Source organism: Trichoderma camerunense, assembly GCF_050948025.1.
Source record: "Trichoderma camerunense strain CBS 138272 chromosome Unknown V8C40scaffold_19, whole genome shotgun sequence".
In the NCBI taxonomy this organism is placed as follows: Eukaryota; Fungi; Ascomycota; class Sordariomycetes; order Hypocreales; family Hypocreaceae; genus Trichoderma; species Trichoderma camerunense.
In genome coordinates, this window is record NW_028145351.1 from 645,061 (window position 1) to 661,221 (window position 16,161).

General features: G+C 49.3%; 4 protein-coding genes and 1 non-coding gene across 5 annotated transcripts; 3 read left to right on the forward strand and 2 right to left on the reverse strand.

The window, feature by feature from the left end:
- Window positions 1–1,601: 1,601 nt before the first annotated feature.
- V8C40DRAFT_86452 (uncharacterized protein) lies at window positions 1,602–4,596 on the forward strand. The gene has a single exon (XM_083223541.1). The coding sequence runs from the start codon at window positions 1,710–1,712 to the stop codon at window positions 4,482–4,484; it is 2,775 nt and encodes a 924-aa protein (XP_083069297.1). The 5' UTR covers window positions 1,602–1,709; the 3' UTR covers window positions 4,485–4,596.
- A 1,860-nt stretch (window positions 4,597–6,456) lies between these two features.
- On the forward strand, window positions 6,457–6,541 carry V8C40DRAFT_t182. The gene has a single exon. It is a non-coding gene; the product is annotated as a tRNA-Pro (tRNA).
- Window positions 6,542–6,766: 225 nt separating this feature from the next.
- On the reverse strand, window positions 6,767–9,866 carry V8C40DRAFT_254878 (DUF2828 domain-containing protein). The gene has a single exon (XM_083217914.1). The coding sequence runs from the start codon at window positions 9,449–9,451 to the stop codon at window positions 6,827–6,829; it is 2,625 nt and encodes an 874-aa protein (XP_083069298.1). The 5' UTR covers window positions 9,452–9,866; the 3' UTR covers window positions 6,767–6,826.
- A 160-nt stretch (window positions 9,867–10,026) lies between these two features.
- V8C40DRAFT_254880 (HPP family-domain-containing protein) lies at window positions 10,027–11,879 on the reverse strand. Its single transcript, XM_083217915.1, has 2 exons — window positions 11,047–11,879; window positions 10,027–10,945 (listed from the first exon to the last, which is right to left on the reverse strand). The coding sequence occupies exons 1-2, from the start codon at window positions 11,308–11,310 to the stop codon at window positions 10,286–10,288; spliced, it is 924 nt and encodes a 307-aa protein (XP_083069299.1). The 5' UTR covers window positions 11,311–11,879; the 3' UTR covers window positions 10,027–10,285.
- A 1,881-nt stretch (window positions 11,880–13,760) lies between these two features.
- On the forward strand, window positions 13,761–15,931 carry V8C40DRAFT_269651 (uncharacterized protein; the record flags this gene model as incomplete). The annotated part of the gene is made up of 3 exons (XM_083220109.1): window positions 13,761–14,132; window positions 14,213–14,380; window positions 14,459–15,931. The coding sequence occupies 3 exons, from the start codon at window positions 13,761–13,763 to the stop codon at window positions 15,929–15,931; spliced, it is 2,013 nt and encodes a 670-aa protein (XP_083069300.1).
- Window positions 15,932–16,161: the final 230 nt, after the last annotated feature.

Consider the following 16,161-nt stretch of genomic DNA (forward strand, 5'->3'; position numbering starts at 1 on the left):
CGAAGGTCCAGTTTCCTGTTCCTTGCTTTTTGGGCTCATGTGAGCTGAGAGCTATCTGTTAGGCAGCAATTCGGGATATCAAGGTGCGAGCAATGGTCTCAACGGCCGTCGCACGCTGACTCGTCGGTAGCCAAGAATCAGGGTTCGGTGTGAGCGATGCAGAGTTTTGCATGACTTTGCTCCTGATATCTACGCACTAACGGCCGCAGATAAGCTTCAGGGTATCTTCCGATAGGTTGATTTTCGTCTCAAGATGACGGACGGAATCATTCGAGAAGAAATTTTGGGACGGCATAGAGAACCTATCTGGCCTATGCTGGCATCCCATGTTCCCATGTGGCGGCAGTTGTTGGGGCCCCTGTTGCCCTGGCAGATTCTTATCGAAGGAGCTAGCAGTCCGTAACGAGCCAAGTAAGATTAGCTGAATCGCTGCAGAATCTTTCAAGCCAAGGCGTTTGTTAGCTGGAGTTTGTTAGTGTACCTGACAGGGCTGGGCTGGCTGAAGACAATGGGCAAAAAAAAGTGGTGCGGATTGCGCAAACAAAGGTCATGCTCGCCACCACAAAAACTGATGGCGTTTGCCGTTCCTGATATAAGCCGGACATGTTGACGGAATACGTGACTCTTTTTAAGTATTCCATAGATATGACGTGTAATTGAGCGTGATACGATATTTGTGAGTTTGATAAGCAAAAGTATATGGTGATATACTGTACAGGTGAAAGATTTTCCATCTCATGGTTCCGGAGTATTGATGGAGAAATTATTTCGCCTCTCGCCTGATGCTGCTGCACGTGCGATAAGCCCACCACCGGCTACTCCAAACAGGCAACCCGAAGCCTGTCCCTGGTCGTATATGTACATAATCGCCAACAATCTTGGCCATCAGAACCGCTTTTCTCTCCACCTGCAAAACTTCTCTCTATCACGCTCTCGCTAGCCCGCTGTGGATTTCGTATTATTGCTTGTTATGCGCCCGATGGCCGGCCGGCGGCGCTCAAACTACCGACAGGCTAACTGGGCGGGCTTTTGCAGCTAGATTTTCATGCCGTCAAGGGACCGAGATATACGCAGGATAAGCTGATGGAGTGGCAACGACGCAACGATCAGATGAAGAAGCTCCGATGATCACGGAAGGCGAGCCGATCATGGCAATGGCCAACAAACTCTGTTGGCAACTATAGCGAACATCGATAGAGTCATGGCACGGCAAGATGGAGCAAGGCGGGAAAAAAAACCGGGGATGGGAAGACGGCGTCCGCCCCAAGTTACTCGACTTTGCAAGCCGCTTTCTTCACCTTTGCTTGCTTTGGCATGCGGACGTTAGCAAGTTTAGATTCCTCGCCGGTATCCCCCCACCCTCCGTCTCGCCATCGTGGCTGTAATTGCAAATCTAACTGGGTCCGGGACCCAGACAAGCTTTGCTCGCTGACATGGGACCCAACCGCTATCAAGGATGGATCACCACGCACAAGGGGGGAGGGAGGGGACATTCCAGACCTGCCAGACCTGCTAGAGATCCGACCCTCCTCGACCGGCCATTACTCATCTTTAAGCTTTTTCTCTCTTATTTACATGTCACGCAGCCGTGGTAGCCGTCTCCTTCAAGACTATGCAACATCATCTCCCTTTCTTTGGCTCGAAGCCTTTCCCTAAACCCTGAGACAGGTCTCAGAGCCGGCCGCACTGGCAGTCGGCACTCCACAACAATGTCAACAGACCCCAAGGATTACGCTGAGGTTGTCGATATCCCTACACCAGGCCGTAAAGGCAAGAAGCGCGTCGTCTGGAGCGAAGATGAATCCAGACGGGAGTCGGAGAGGTCATCAGCAAACCTCTCGGCTGGCCCCTCAATTGGTCTACCGATTGCTTCTCCCAGTAGTGGTGACTGGCTCTTGAGTGCCAGCTCGCCTGGATATATCAATCATTCACCCCAGGCATCTCCCAGCCTGCAATTCACTCCCCCCGGCGCCCCGGATGCTCAGGAATTGAGACTCGCCTTAAACAAGGTGCTGATGACGGAAGAGGAGGAGCGTCACTTTCACGAGCAACAGACGTCACCGGTCCTGACACCGATGAAATCTGGAGAACAACCTTCCCCAGTCCCAAGAATGCCGAGGCCAGTTTTAAGACGGAATACGAGCTACAATGTGCCCCAGGAACAAGAGGAGGCAGACAAGGCGGAGAAGCATGCCACGGAGCGGCAGCTTCGATCCATGACCGACGCACGGCAACGGGCGGATCGATTGGCTGTGTCAGTGGGCGCCTTGTATTCACAATCTGCCCCGGGATCAAGACGAAACTCCATCGAACTTGAACGAGCATTCCAGCCCGTCATTAACGTCTCAGACGATCATGATCCAGACCTGGATGACGCCGCTATCACCATGACCAGTAGCAGCAGCACTGCTACTCTCAAGGAACCCTACTATCCCAACACACACTCCACCCTCCATCGCACCCCCCATAGCTCTCGTTTGTACCAGCCACACGAAGAGCATGACAGAGCGGAGATGCTGGTCAACTCTCATGCTAAAAACCACCTGTTCCACCCACAATTCTCGGCAACGTCTGGAAGATCAACCCCAGTCATAATGCAGGCCTACGCCCAAGACTACGTTCCCAGGCCCTCTTCCTATCGTGGAGGCATCCTCTCTTCTCTACTCAAGCTTTACCGCGATGATAACGGCGCCGACCACGGTCCAGGTAGCAGCGGGTTCACTACTCCTACTACAACGCCCTCAACTCCCATCATGTCTCCGCATCCCTCGCCTCCGAATTCTAGACGCCCCTCAACCGTCAGCACTGTTCGATCGCGATCATCTAGCCGACTGAGAGGCTATCACAAATCTCGGGGCTCGACTTCCTCGGTTGCTTTGGGTGAGCTCCTGAAATCATCATCCATGTTTGCAGCCCCTGGCTCCAGCGAAATATCTGATCGTCTCGCAGAGAAGATCAAGAAGGAAAAGTTTGGAAAACCAAAGAAGGAACAGATCCGAATCACAGTTCACATTGCGGGCATCATTGCACGCCACAGATACTTGTTGAAGCTATGCCGTGCCCTCATGATGTATGGCGCTCCGACGCACCGCCTCGAGGAGTACATGAATATGTCTTCACGCGTTCTCGAAATCGAAGGCCAATTCTTATACATACCATCATGCATGATAATCAGTTTTGACGACAGCTCGACGCATACAGCAGAAGTCAAGGTAGTCCGAGTGCCCCAGGGAGTTGATCTTGGCCGCCTACGAGATGTCCACAACATCTACAAGGATGTTGTCCACGATAAGCTTGGTGTGGAGGAAGCGACCCGACGTCTTGACGAAGTCATTGATCGGAAACCCAAGTTCAAGACTTGGTTCCGGGTGTTCATGTATGGTCTTGCCTCGGTTTGCGTGGCTCCATTTGCTTTTCAGGGCCGCTTCATCGATCTGCCTATTGCCTTTTTGCTGGGCTGTCTAGTTGGGCTTCTTCAGCTCGTCTTTGCTCCCAGCAACGAGCTCTACGCTCACGTCTTCGAAGTTTCTGCTGCTGTCATTACAACCTTTATCGCTCGCGGTTTCGGATCAATTCAAGGCGGGAAGCTGTTTTGCTTCAGCGCTTTGGCTCAGAGCAGCATTGCCCTGATCCTGCCTGGCTACATGGTGCTCTGTGGATCTCTGGAGCTACAGAGCCATAACATCGTTGCCGGTAGCGTTCGCATGGTGCACGCCGTCATCTACACTCTCTTCCTTGGTTACGGTATTACCATTGGAGCTTCCCTGTACGGCATGCTCGACAGTAATGCGGCCAGTGCGACAACTTGCGACAATCCTCTCAGCTTCAACCGCGGATGGAATTTTCTCTTCGTTCCGGGCTTCACGTTGTGCCTGTGCATTATCAACCAGGCCCAGTGGAAGCAAACACCCGTCATGACCGTCATGTCTCTCGCCGGCTTCTGCGTTAACAGCTATTCAAGCCAATACTTTGAGAGCAACAGCCAAATCTCCAACATGCTTGGCGCGCTGACCATTGGTATCCTGGCCAATCTGTACTCGCGACTCGGACGACACGTGCAAAACGCCTGGCTAGATCTTGTAGAATGGTGGCAGGCGCGAGTCCAGCCTCGGTTCTCTAAAAAGAAGCAAGAGATGCCTCCGACGCCCGACGAAGAATCCAGCATGGGAACACCTCCAGATCAGCCACAGCGACTACCCAGGAAAGTCGGCTATAGTCTCGCTGCTGCAGCCATGCTCCCGGCAATCTTTGTCCAAGTGCCTTCTGGTCTAGCTGCGAGCGGTTCCCTGTTGGCTGGTATCAACTCGGCAAATCTGCTAAACAAAAACGCATCCTCCTCCAGCAACAATCAGATCGACGGTACCGCCTTCACTGTGCTATTGAGCGTCATCCAAGTCGCAATTGGCATCAGCGTGGGCCTCTTCATGAGTGCCTTGATCGTGTACCCGCTAGGGAAGAGGAGAAGCGGGCTATTCAGTTTCTAATTTCTAATAACGACAATAATCTCTTTGCATTTCTGTTTTCTTATTTTGTTTTCTTACCTTCCTTTTTTCTCTTTTTAGCGTTTGCGAGCAAACACTCCTAGAGCTGGAGCCGGGAGCAGCATTTCATCATGTCAATTTACTTCTACTTTTTTCTATTACTGTTTTGGAGTACAGCAGACCTGAGGATCATGTCATTATCCACATACTATAAGATCATTAAAAGAGATGGACAACAGAATCCTACAAGCCGCAGGACACGATATAATACGCACTGTTGTCGGCACCAATACAACAAGACAGGCGGCTCCAATTGTTTCACTTTGTTCCTTTTCCAGTACTTTTAGCGTTTTGGCTTTTCTTTTTCTAGCGGAAGGAGTTTATGGGGCATTTTGTTTTCCTTGGATCTTAGATGTCTCACACATTAAACACCACATACATCATATACAGCGTCCTTTTTTACTTTCCTTTGGAGCAATTACATAAAGGCGATAGATGGGGGAGCTAGACATATACACGGCTTAGATACCTATTTTATTAGAAATCTTGAATCAAGAGATTCCACAACCTTATGATCTCAGAATGTTTCGTGACCGCCGGAAAAGCTTTCAGACACACATATGAGACTGTGTCGTGATGAAACGCAAGCCACTCTCCTCCAATTATTATATCAGCATCTCGTATCAAGTACTTTTCGTATAGGATGTGCTTTTCGTATAGGAAGTACTTTGTTTATACGCCCCCGTATTTTCCTGCCACCTCAGCTAGTTAACCCACGCTCACTTTGTACATGATCTCAAGGGAGATTATGGAATGAGCCAACTGAGATGTATCACTTCCACGTGCGATTAGTGATCAGCTGGTGCTGAAGCAGTGATAACAAGTGGTCAGAATATGAAAGGTGGATTGGGAAGAGAATGTATGAGGTTTGAGTTGAATATGCGGGGGAGAGACATGTGATGCTTTGGGTATAGGGGCGTGAACGTTTGAGAGTGAAGGGGTCTAAACTTAGCTCTAGAGATCTAAACAAGGGGAGAGAATGAGAATCGAAGTTTGTGTCTATATGAGTATATGTATAGGTGGTAAGAGCTGAGTTGGCGAAGATGGAGCAAGAGGCAGCAGCCCAGAAGACAGCAAGGTATAGTAATACCCAGCTTTCCAGTAAAGTTGCCTAGACATTCTGAAGCACTACATCTGAAACCATGAAACCAAGCAATTGGCATGTGTCATCCTGATATCATGTGCAGAATTAGTCACCAGAGCCCCAGTTGTTGTCCATGTCTTGGTTCATTGAGCAAGGGTACCGCATCTCACGATCTGATCTAGCTACAAATTACGTTATATCAAACCTCACTGGAATTTCACTTTAAGTGTTTTCTGGTCAGGTGATGCCTCGGTATGCTCCATGGAAACTGAGGTATTTCTGTAAAGCTGCTTGATATTGTTCTGTTGGTCGGTATTGGGTTGACTATTGGGTTTATGATAAATGTTACACTAATTGAAGAATTTCACGATGTCGCTGTAAGATTACTCTGCTTGATTAGTATTCTGTGTACCAGAAACTACCACAAGAACAAGACAGCAATACAATGACTCCTCTGCTGAAAATTGAATACACTGCCCAATACAAGAATAGGTCAAGCACTTTACTCATTGCTACTGCTTACTTGATTTGTTATTTTCTCTTTCATTGAGGCTGCGCATCGTGCTCACGCTTACCCTGGATTAGTTCGCCTCGAAATGCGTCAATAGCTGCACCATCGCACATTACGCTCAATGCAGGACCCAACCGCACCGACATGAAAGTTTCCACGATAATCCAGAAGCAATTGATCCTATAGTATTAAAAAGAAAGTCAATATGAACCAAACCACGCTTTCCAAAGCCTCAATTCATGATCTAAACCTAATGTGTTGTCAATGGTCGCAGTGTTTATAAAGCACTTCCGCAAAGCTTATTCCCGTCAAAAGTCATCGGCCAAATGGTCTAGTGGTATGATTCTTGCTTTGGGCTACCAACTCAACTGCAAGAGGTCCCGTGTTCAATCCACGGTTTGGCCCCAAAACTTTCTTTTTGTCTTTTTCTCCTTCACCCGCCACCGTCAAGTTTGAAAACAGTTTGCTTACATGGTGGATTGATTTTTTTTTTTGATAGACTCCTTGATTGGTAACTATTGCGGAGCGGAGAGTCTAAGGTTGTTTGTTCATGGCTATGATGGTGCCCCTCAATCCAGTCACAGCACTTACACTGACAAGTCTCTTACACGAGATTGTACAAAACACAAGTTTCATTCATAATATTCATAATATCAGATTGACATTGCTTCATTACATTGTGCCATCTACTTAGTCCATTACTCCAAGCATATCATACGCCTTGTGCGAAATCGTCTTCTTAACCGTCGCCAAAGGATTCATCTTCGCCTTCTTCTGCTTCTCAATCGCAGTAATCTCCACCATATCTTCATCCTCATCCTCATCCTTCACATCTACCTCTCCCTCTTCTTCCTCTTCCTCTTCAGCCTCAAACATTCCATTATCCATAAACACCTTCAACATGCCCTGCGAATACCCGCTCACCAACGCCGTGCCCGCCTCCCCCGCAAGCACCGGCTTCGGCGCAGCCCCGCCCGCTCTTCCACCAGCGAGATTCCAAAACACGAGCTCCGGCAGCTCGTACCCGTGCTCTTCGTATTTCGCTTTGATCCTCTCATAGGAGGACGACCATGTCGCCTGTTTTTGAGGACCGTCTGACCCGTAGTAGCTGTAGCTGCTTTCCGCCGAGTTGAACTGCATATCGCTGAAGACAAACACGCGCTTAACCATGTCCTTCTGCTTCAACTTGTTTTGGATGGCCATGGGGAGAATCAAGTTTTCAAAAACAGCAACGAAATCCGTACTCCCACCCCAAGGCGCACGCAGAATCTCCTGAACTTTCTCGGGAAAAGTCTTGTTCATACTGATAGACTGCATCGACGGCCGCGAGTCGAACGTGATAAACTTGCCGCCAAACGGCTCCTCCGTCACCTCCGCAACTAACAGAGACAGTCCGATCGCAGAGTGCATGGGAGTGGTGCCGTCCTTGAAGACAGGGCTACTCATGCTGCTAGACACATCACATACTGCAATGCACGAAGACAGGGTGCCCGAGTCTTTTATCCGCTTAACGAGCGTCTTCCACTGGCCATCGGCAACCTTGGCCTCGATTTCCCTCATGGTGTGATTGATGAGCTCATGTTGGCTGAGATGCTTTAGATTGGATGAGGGAGCCTTCGATGCAGCAGCGCAAACTAGTGTCGAGGGCAACAAGACGGCTCCTGAGATATTGGCTTTCCCCTCAGCAACCTTGCCAACGTACTCTTGGAAGCGATCTAGATCCTTCTCAATAAAGACTCGGGTGTAGTTCTTCATCGCGATGGACGGCACGCGATCATACTTGATCTTGTCGAACGTACTGGCGCTTATATCCCGCTCCACGACCTCGAGGTGCTTTCTCAAGGCAGACACATCTTTGCGATACTGTTCTCGTGCGTAGCGCAGATATACCTCTCGACTATCTGATGCGGAGACCACACTGGCAAGCGACTCTCGCGGATACAAGATCTCGGCGATGGAGCTGATGATGCAGGTATGTCTGTCGTGGAAATTGCCATGTGAGGGAGCCCACTTTGCGCAGAGAGAGATGCCTCTTTTGGCTCTGGGATCAGAGTCCCGGAGAGCCGCCAGGTCAGAGTGAAGCTGCTCAGCAAAGAGTCGCGCAACAGCGACATGTAAAGTTCGGTAAACAGCATTGGTGTTGAACCGGTCCATAGAGGCCGCATGCCGGTCATCTCGTTCCCGGTGCCTAGCCAACTTGAGGTTTTCAATACGTGCCATCTCTTTCTCCAAAGCATGTGTCGGATCTGTGGCTTCTAGTTCTCGCTTCGCAGCCCTTATTCGAGCCGCTTCAGCTTTTGCTTGAGACTCCTCAAATGCCGCGACTTGCTGGGCGAATTCCGGGTTTCCAATGCGAACTGTTAGGTCTTCCAAGACGTGTCTGTTGGGCTTCGCTCGCATCTCCTTGGCCTTTGCTCTTTGTTTAGAAGCCTCTATGGCGGCTGCGCGCTTTGCTGATTTCCTTGATCGAGCGGTCTTCGAAGAGCTCACGCCATCCCTCTTCCTTCTTCGCCTCGCCAGCACAGCATTCTTGATATCCTCGTCTTCCACATTCAAGACGTCCCTGGGATTCTCAAGCACATCCAGCTTCTTCTCCATCGCCAGGACAAGGATATTAAGCAAGTCTTTCCAGTAACCGTGCGAGACTCCATGGCGAACATCATATTGATCCACCGCATTCTCATCTCCCTCGCGCTTTTCCACCTTGATAAACCCTTCATCATTTTCGTTCTCCTTTTTGACCTTCTTCTCGATGATTGGCCGGCTGAGCCATCTCAAGTTGCCGACCAGGGTAAGCGGGTGATTCTTCGCCAGCCATCCAGCAGCACGGTAGAAGACGTTTCTGGAGCTCTTGCCCAGATGTATTGAGCGTGCATTGAATATTATTTTCAGAGTGATGAGAGGGTGAACAGCCCAGGCAGCGTCAAGCAGCTCCTTTAGCCGAGGACCGGAAACGACTTCTTCCATTTCGAAGAAGAGATCGACCAGTGCGTTTTGGGTAGACCGAAAGGCGACGTCCCCGTTCTCCGTCAACATGCGATTCAGAAACTCTTCATCTTCCTTTTTCTGATCGGTTTGGGATGATTCCTTCTCTTCGCTAGCTAGAGTGATGCCGTCCATTGAGTCTTCCATTTCCAGGGACTCCATCGACATCACCCCATATTCACCCCGCAGTTCATCGGAGAGATAGCTGTCAAAGGCGGCAGGTGATTTGAACAAGGCATTGTGGGTAGGGAAAAGGACAGGGTATGATGCCTTCAAGAACCAGGGCACCTCTTGGGCCTGGGCCTGGGTCTGATCTTCAGCTGCAGCCATGATGAGGGCGGCCGCGACGTCTGGGGTATAAAGAAGGAAACAGAAATTGAGAACAGAAAACTCATGTTTATGGGATATATATATGTGAGTATATGTGTTGTTGGTCAGAAGTTCCTGCGAAGCTGTTAGTCATACGGCGCAAATCCTACGGAGCTTAAAGAGGCTCGCCGAGGTGACTCAGACGGCATGCAGGCAGAAGCCACATGAAGCCGCATTGGTCAAAAAGAGAACGGGCGCTGTTAGACGGAAGAAGCATCGTGATTGGACCGTTAGCTGAGATGGAAATTTTGGATTATCAGTGGTTCGATAAAGTAATTCTGCATGGATGTGGTGTCTCGCATGTGAGGCTGATTGCTAGGCTTAAGCAGCTTGGCAGCATAGCCCCGGACTCTAGACTTAGCGTGCTCGGCTTGACTTGGTGACATCTCAAGATCGATCTTAGCGGCAAAAAAAGAAAACAGTGATCGACAACGGCGATAAACTACTAGTTAGTAGTAAGCACCTAGGTAGCTACAAAAAAGGCAATAGGACAAGTGATGAAAGTTCATGAGCTATATTTTGCTTTTGATAAAACAGGAAGAAATAGCTAGCTATATACATGTGGTATCTCGTAGATCAGCAACGTGGAAATCATTAATTAGTATAAACGGGTAAGTAAAAAGAAACGCCATGCTTCGTCAAAGATGCATCCGCTGGCTGAGAAAAATATGCATGAGTATGTCGTCAAGTGGTGTCACAGCTCGTCCTCCGCCATGTGACTCCGATGGCGATGATAATGATGTCGTTGTAGTAGTAGTAGGAAGAAAATGCGCATGCTGTACGTAGTATATTTGCTTAGAGACGTTTGGAGATCGTTTCCAGATATTGCTGCTCTTCCTGAGTGAGATAGACGTGCTCAGGCACAATGACCTGTCCCGGCTTGATGATGATATCGGCGGCATAAATGGTGTCCTCCTTTTCCAACTCGGTCTCGGCAGCGGCATTCGCCTCGACATCAGAAACGTATCTCGCATCGCCTTCTCCGCTGCTAGCGTCCTCAGGCTTGGATTCGGTTTCCTTGGCCTTCTTCTTAGATGATCGGCGGCGAAACATGGAGTTGGGCCGCCTCAGATCTTCAGGAGACCACCAGTAGACGGGGAATTGACGCTCGATGTTGTTAATAAGGAGGGCTGCACCAAGCATCAAAGTGCAACCCAACAACATGACGGGGATCAGAAACCAGCCGACTTGGATAAGAGTTGGATCAACGACAGCCAATAGCGCGGTTGCACCAGCCGGAGGGTGAACGGTCTTGGTCAGTGCCATCATTGCAGTAGCGGAAGCACAAGCCAGAGCACCGCCGAGCCATTTGATGTCTTCAAAATTGTCACTGAGGAGGAAGAGCTTTCCAACGGCACATCCAATGATGGCAGAGATGACTTGGCCGCCAATGGCGTTTCGCGGTTGCGCAAGAGGCGATTCAATGGCGTAAAACTCAAGGACGGCAGCAGCACCCTAAACGTAGCATCACCAGTTAGTTGCAACAATCATAAAATGTGCGTATATGCGTATACTTATACACGTATGCGTACCAGATATTTCTAAGATCGACTTACAAAACTGCCCACGATGAGAGGCACGTGGTGGGGTGGGAACGAGGCGACATGCTTTCCAACGGCTTCAATCATGGCAATAGCACCAAAGACGCCGAGGAAAGCCCAGAAGATGGGCATCAAGTTGCCTGTTCCCTGAGGCTTCGTCTTGCGAAAGCCAAACCAGTAGGCGATGGGGTAAGGGATGTGGTTCCATGGCGGAGGAGGGATCAGGGGATTGAGGAACCGGTCAATGTTGAAATTCCAGGAATGGTGGATAGGCGCCATCGTGTCGGCTTGTCGTAGCTGAGGCTGGTATAAGACGCGTTGATGCTGGGTATGTCAGACAAGAGGGAGGTTTAGTCGTCGTGATGTTGTTTTCGGCACAGTTATGAGCGAGTGCTGGTGGCGAGAGGGTGTTGCTCAAGTTGAGGCAAAGTTGTTGACAAGTCGAGTCAAGGTGAGCTGAGACTGAACTGAATGGTCAAGACTCGCCAAGGCCACGAGGGAAGAGGGAACGGGCCACCTAATATACAACACCCGCTTCGAAATAGTTTAAAGAGAGAAAAGAAAAAATCGAGAAGAAAAAGACGTAAAAGCCGAAAAGATGACGAAGGATGTTTGTGTGTGCCGCGGAGATTTGTCGAGCTGCATCCAAGATGAGGAGAACGTAGACGGCCGGACTAACAAGCGACAAGTACACCGCGCGTACCTCGGGATTGACGAGACTCAGTGATGCGCAGGAACAAGAGCTGGGGAAAAGGTAACGGACACAGCGCGAGTACGACGAGAAACAAGAAGCAGGAAATGCTGGCTCGCATCTGTGCGGAACTGGCTTGGTTCCCTTTGGTTCCAGCAGCGGCCAGTCAGAGGGAAAGCTTGTACGTAACAAAAGCAGCTTTGAGGAAACCGCAGCCCTGCCGACCCCTGCGGCAGCTGAGAGCCCCACAGCTTTCCCTTTTTGCGGGAGTCGGGGGTTGGGTTTAGGGCGTTAACGAAGTGGGGCTTGCATGATGTAGTTTGAGGTATCTTTTGGCAATGGAGATTGTGCCATTGGGGTTGACGATGTTGGCATAGATATCATTATCAAATTGGATTAGTTGAGTGAGAGTCAAGAGCATTTATTATTATATACTTACTTACTTAACATGATGTATAATTGTAAATTCTGATATCCAACAAGCCACAGTTCACTCATCTCATTCAGCCCTTGCTTCAAGCACCGCATCACCAACAGACGTTAGGAGGTAGTCCCACCAACTCCCCCGCATTGCAATTGCCAGACTACCATATGCCTGAATCATTCATCCAATTCAATTAAATTCCATTTGACCGTACCTCTCTAGTAATCAATCCATTACCCTAGCTCGCAGCTGCATAGGCTACTCGCTATTCGCAATTCACCAGTGCAGCTTTTCCCCGGATATGTTTGCGTTGCGGTACTTGCCGGTACAAGAGTTCGGGTTTGGCTCGGAATCAGCACGCCGGAATACAGCCGGTGAAGCGCCAAAGCAGCAAATCGGGCAGCGCGAAATCGCCAAAAATCTGCTTCGGCACCCATCGCGGGAAAGGAGTTTTTGGAATTCTTTTTGTTCTAGCACTGCATATGATGTCTTCTAGGGGAGGATTTATTCTCCGCTCTAGCTGCATTGGGGTCCGTTCATCCCGGATAACCGTTTGTCTTGGCTTGTCTACCTCATTCTCTTCTCTGCTTTTTCTTCCTTTTGCCCTGTCCTTATGACGTTGTTCTCGAAGCCAAGCTAGTCCCACTTGGCCGACATAAAATCGACGCCCGGTCGATTCGTTTCAGCGTCACTCGGCAGCCTTGCAGCCGTTTTTTTTCTTTAGCTTGCTTACGTAGCATTCGCAGAAACCTTCTCAAAAGGGAAATGCCTAGCTCTAAAAATACAAGCCGTTGAACCGTTGCCGACAACCGACCAAACAATGTTTCAAGCTGTTTTTCTGCAGTGAATCATCCCCCTAGATAGGCAACTTTCGACGTGAAATGAGTTTTTTTTTCTCTTCTTTTTTCTTTGGATTTGCATGATGGTATCGGTTCTCGACTCGGTAGATGAAGATGCGGCATGACCTGACTTTGCTCTCACCTTGTGCACATATCACTGAGTATTCTTAGCTTTGAGAACGAGACATCGGATCCATCTTGTGCTTCGGAGCTGACTTAGACAGTTTAACCAAAAATTACCAAAAGCTTCACAATTTGAATACTATACATACTTACCTATACTCAATGATAACATCCTCACATCTCTGTCGATGACTTGCATCAAACCCTCCCTCTGGCCTTGCATCACGCCCAGCTCAGATGTCTCTACAGTTGGAACTAGAACCCTCAGCAGTTCGTCCCAAGTATCTGGATGAAACTGCCGCTAATGCAGCTCACTCTCTTGCGAATTTCACCAGCTGCGCCTCTTGGAGATGTTTGTCTGTGATTCACTGTCATTGTAATCCCATGTTTTCCTCAGGCAGCGAGATGGCTGTCAAGATGAAGCAAACGTCCAATGAAGGCATTCTGCCGGTGTTGACGATGGCAGCTCGTGCACTATGGCAATTCCCAACACAGTAAAACACACTTCACCGCCCAAGGCCTCTGCACTCCTTCGCCTTCAACTGCAGCTTCTTCTTCCATCCCGCAGCTTTGTTCTCTGCCTTCACATTCTCTCATTGTTCCTCAAAGCCACAACATCATACTGCATGACCATTGTCCCCCATTCAATACAATGGCTACACAAACCACGGGCAGGCTAATTGATCTCACGCCTCCTCCATCCGTCATGGCCTCCCCTGTGGTCCTCAACTCGACCTCCCTCCATCATGGAGACCAAGGTGATGATACCATATCTGCTGATCCTCCGGCGCAGCATACAATTGGCCAATCGAATGTTTCCCCTTCTCAGGCATTCGTCACTGCTCCAGGACAGAGTTTGGAGATCGAAGCAAACAACTACAACAACAGCAATCAAGACAAGGGACATGGCAATGAGCATCAGCGAAGCTATAAGAAGCGTGCTGAGTGTCTTGAAATCTTTGAAGAAATCCAGAATGCTTTGTGGCGACAATTTCATCAGATACAAAGTATTGTTTTTGACAGTGTAAGTTGACAACTGCCACCTCACACTTACACAAGCTAGTAGCACATGTGCATGTGGGCTAACATGATTCCTCTCAACAGAAAGAAGTCGAGCACATCCTTCAAGAATTGGCGGAGGAGGAATTGGATATAGATCTAGTTCGCGCCCTCCGAACGCTGGGTAATTCTCTCACTGGAGTTCGACACATTCTCAAGGGAAATATCATCATGATGGAGGAGGCAAAGGCCAATCCATGTCTTTCCAGTTCGGTATGTGCAAGAAACATGTCTAACAGTTCCCTATCCATGTGGTAAGTTGGGTGGAGTACTAACTAAGTTGTGTCGTAGGAGTCTGGCAGTTCAACTCCGCAATCCGGCGAACGAGGCGTGTCAAACAGCAGGGCAGAATCACCGGACACCGTCGAGACAGAGATTGATCTTTTGCTAGATGACGGCCTTCCCGATGAGCAGATTATTGATATGACTGATCTTACTGATGATGAGCAATTCTTCTTAACCGAAAACCGGGGTATGGAATTGCCAGAAGAAGCCGTCTCATTTGTCGATACCCCAGGAGGAAACGCACCCTTTCACTTGGATTTGGAGTATCAGTCCGATGTGGCAGAGGTCTATGTGACCACTCCAACCACGGGGCTGCAAAGCCGTCGCGTCATGCTCACAAACTTGCCGCCTGACGCAACCATGTCTCAGATCACACGAGGTATTCAATGCCATGGTGGACTCCTGGGCATCATGATACTCAACACTGCCCCAATTTTTAGCAATGATACCAAGACCGCCATGCTCGAGTTCGTATATCACCAGTCAGCCGCCGAATTTACACACGACGCCGTCACCTCTCCTCTCTTATACAAGGCCAAAAACGGTGACGTTTATAGCGCCAACGCATGGCTGATCTCATCTTCCTCTTTTGGCTTCGGCAGAATTGACAAGGGCCTGCTTGACAATGGGTGTGCTCGTCGTTTCCTTCTCAAAGGGTTTCCGAAGGAGTGCATATGGTACTTTATCAGCACCATTGGCACAAACAATATCGTGTCTGCTGACTACAATGAGGCAAACGACGGATTGACTGTTGAATTTGCGACTCTCTTTCAAGCAAACCGAGCTGATTGGCTCATCTTCTCAGGAAGATTTTCCGACTTTTACACTATTAACCCCAAAGATGCAAAATTTCGCATGTTTCTAGCTGATTCGACGCACACAAACGAGGCGTTATCCAGAATCCGTCGTCGACAGCGTGAAAGTCCAATCTCGCACCCCTACGGAGACGATTTGGAAGAGCAATGGAACCGTTATCCGTACAACGACTACCTGCCTCCCCACCTTCGGAAGTCGACCGCTGAAATGGGACCAACCCGAGTCTCTCTAAAGACACGCTTAGCATTGCAGTACGACATTGACGAAAGCGAAGTCGACGACTACCTTGACGACCTCGAGGCTCACAAGGACACTGAATACCGTATCATAGGCAGTGACATCACCCTGACTCGCCGCAAATGGGGCTGGAAGATATCGGCCGAGGACGAGGCCAAGCTTCTCCTGGAAAACACGCTCCACGAGCCCGACTGGGCAGACTACTGGGATGAACACTTCAAGGCGTGTGGTGAGATCAACCGTCGCAAGTGGGAGCACTACGGCATGGTGGCCAAGCACCGCCGCGAGAAGGCCGAAGAGCAGGGGCTCGGCCCAAACACGGTACCCAAGTGTCCGAAAAGCTGTGAGATGGGATGCCGCGACATGAAGGCAGTGCCTGCGGCGGCTGTCGTGAAGAAGTTTCTTGAGAAGAGAGCTTTTGATTAGGTGGAACAGGGAGAGAAATTGGATGGAGTTTGAGGGGAAAAGGGACATTTGCTTACAAGGGAATTAAAATTGATTCGAGCTGGTCATGGTTATTATTCAAGGGATTTGGAAGGGAAAATACTATTCGAGGATTCACTTTTACTTTCAAGCAGGCTTCATCACGGCTATACGCTCTATATTCATCATTAGGAGAAGAGAGCACATGCGTCCCGAGGAGCATAGTCTCCCAG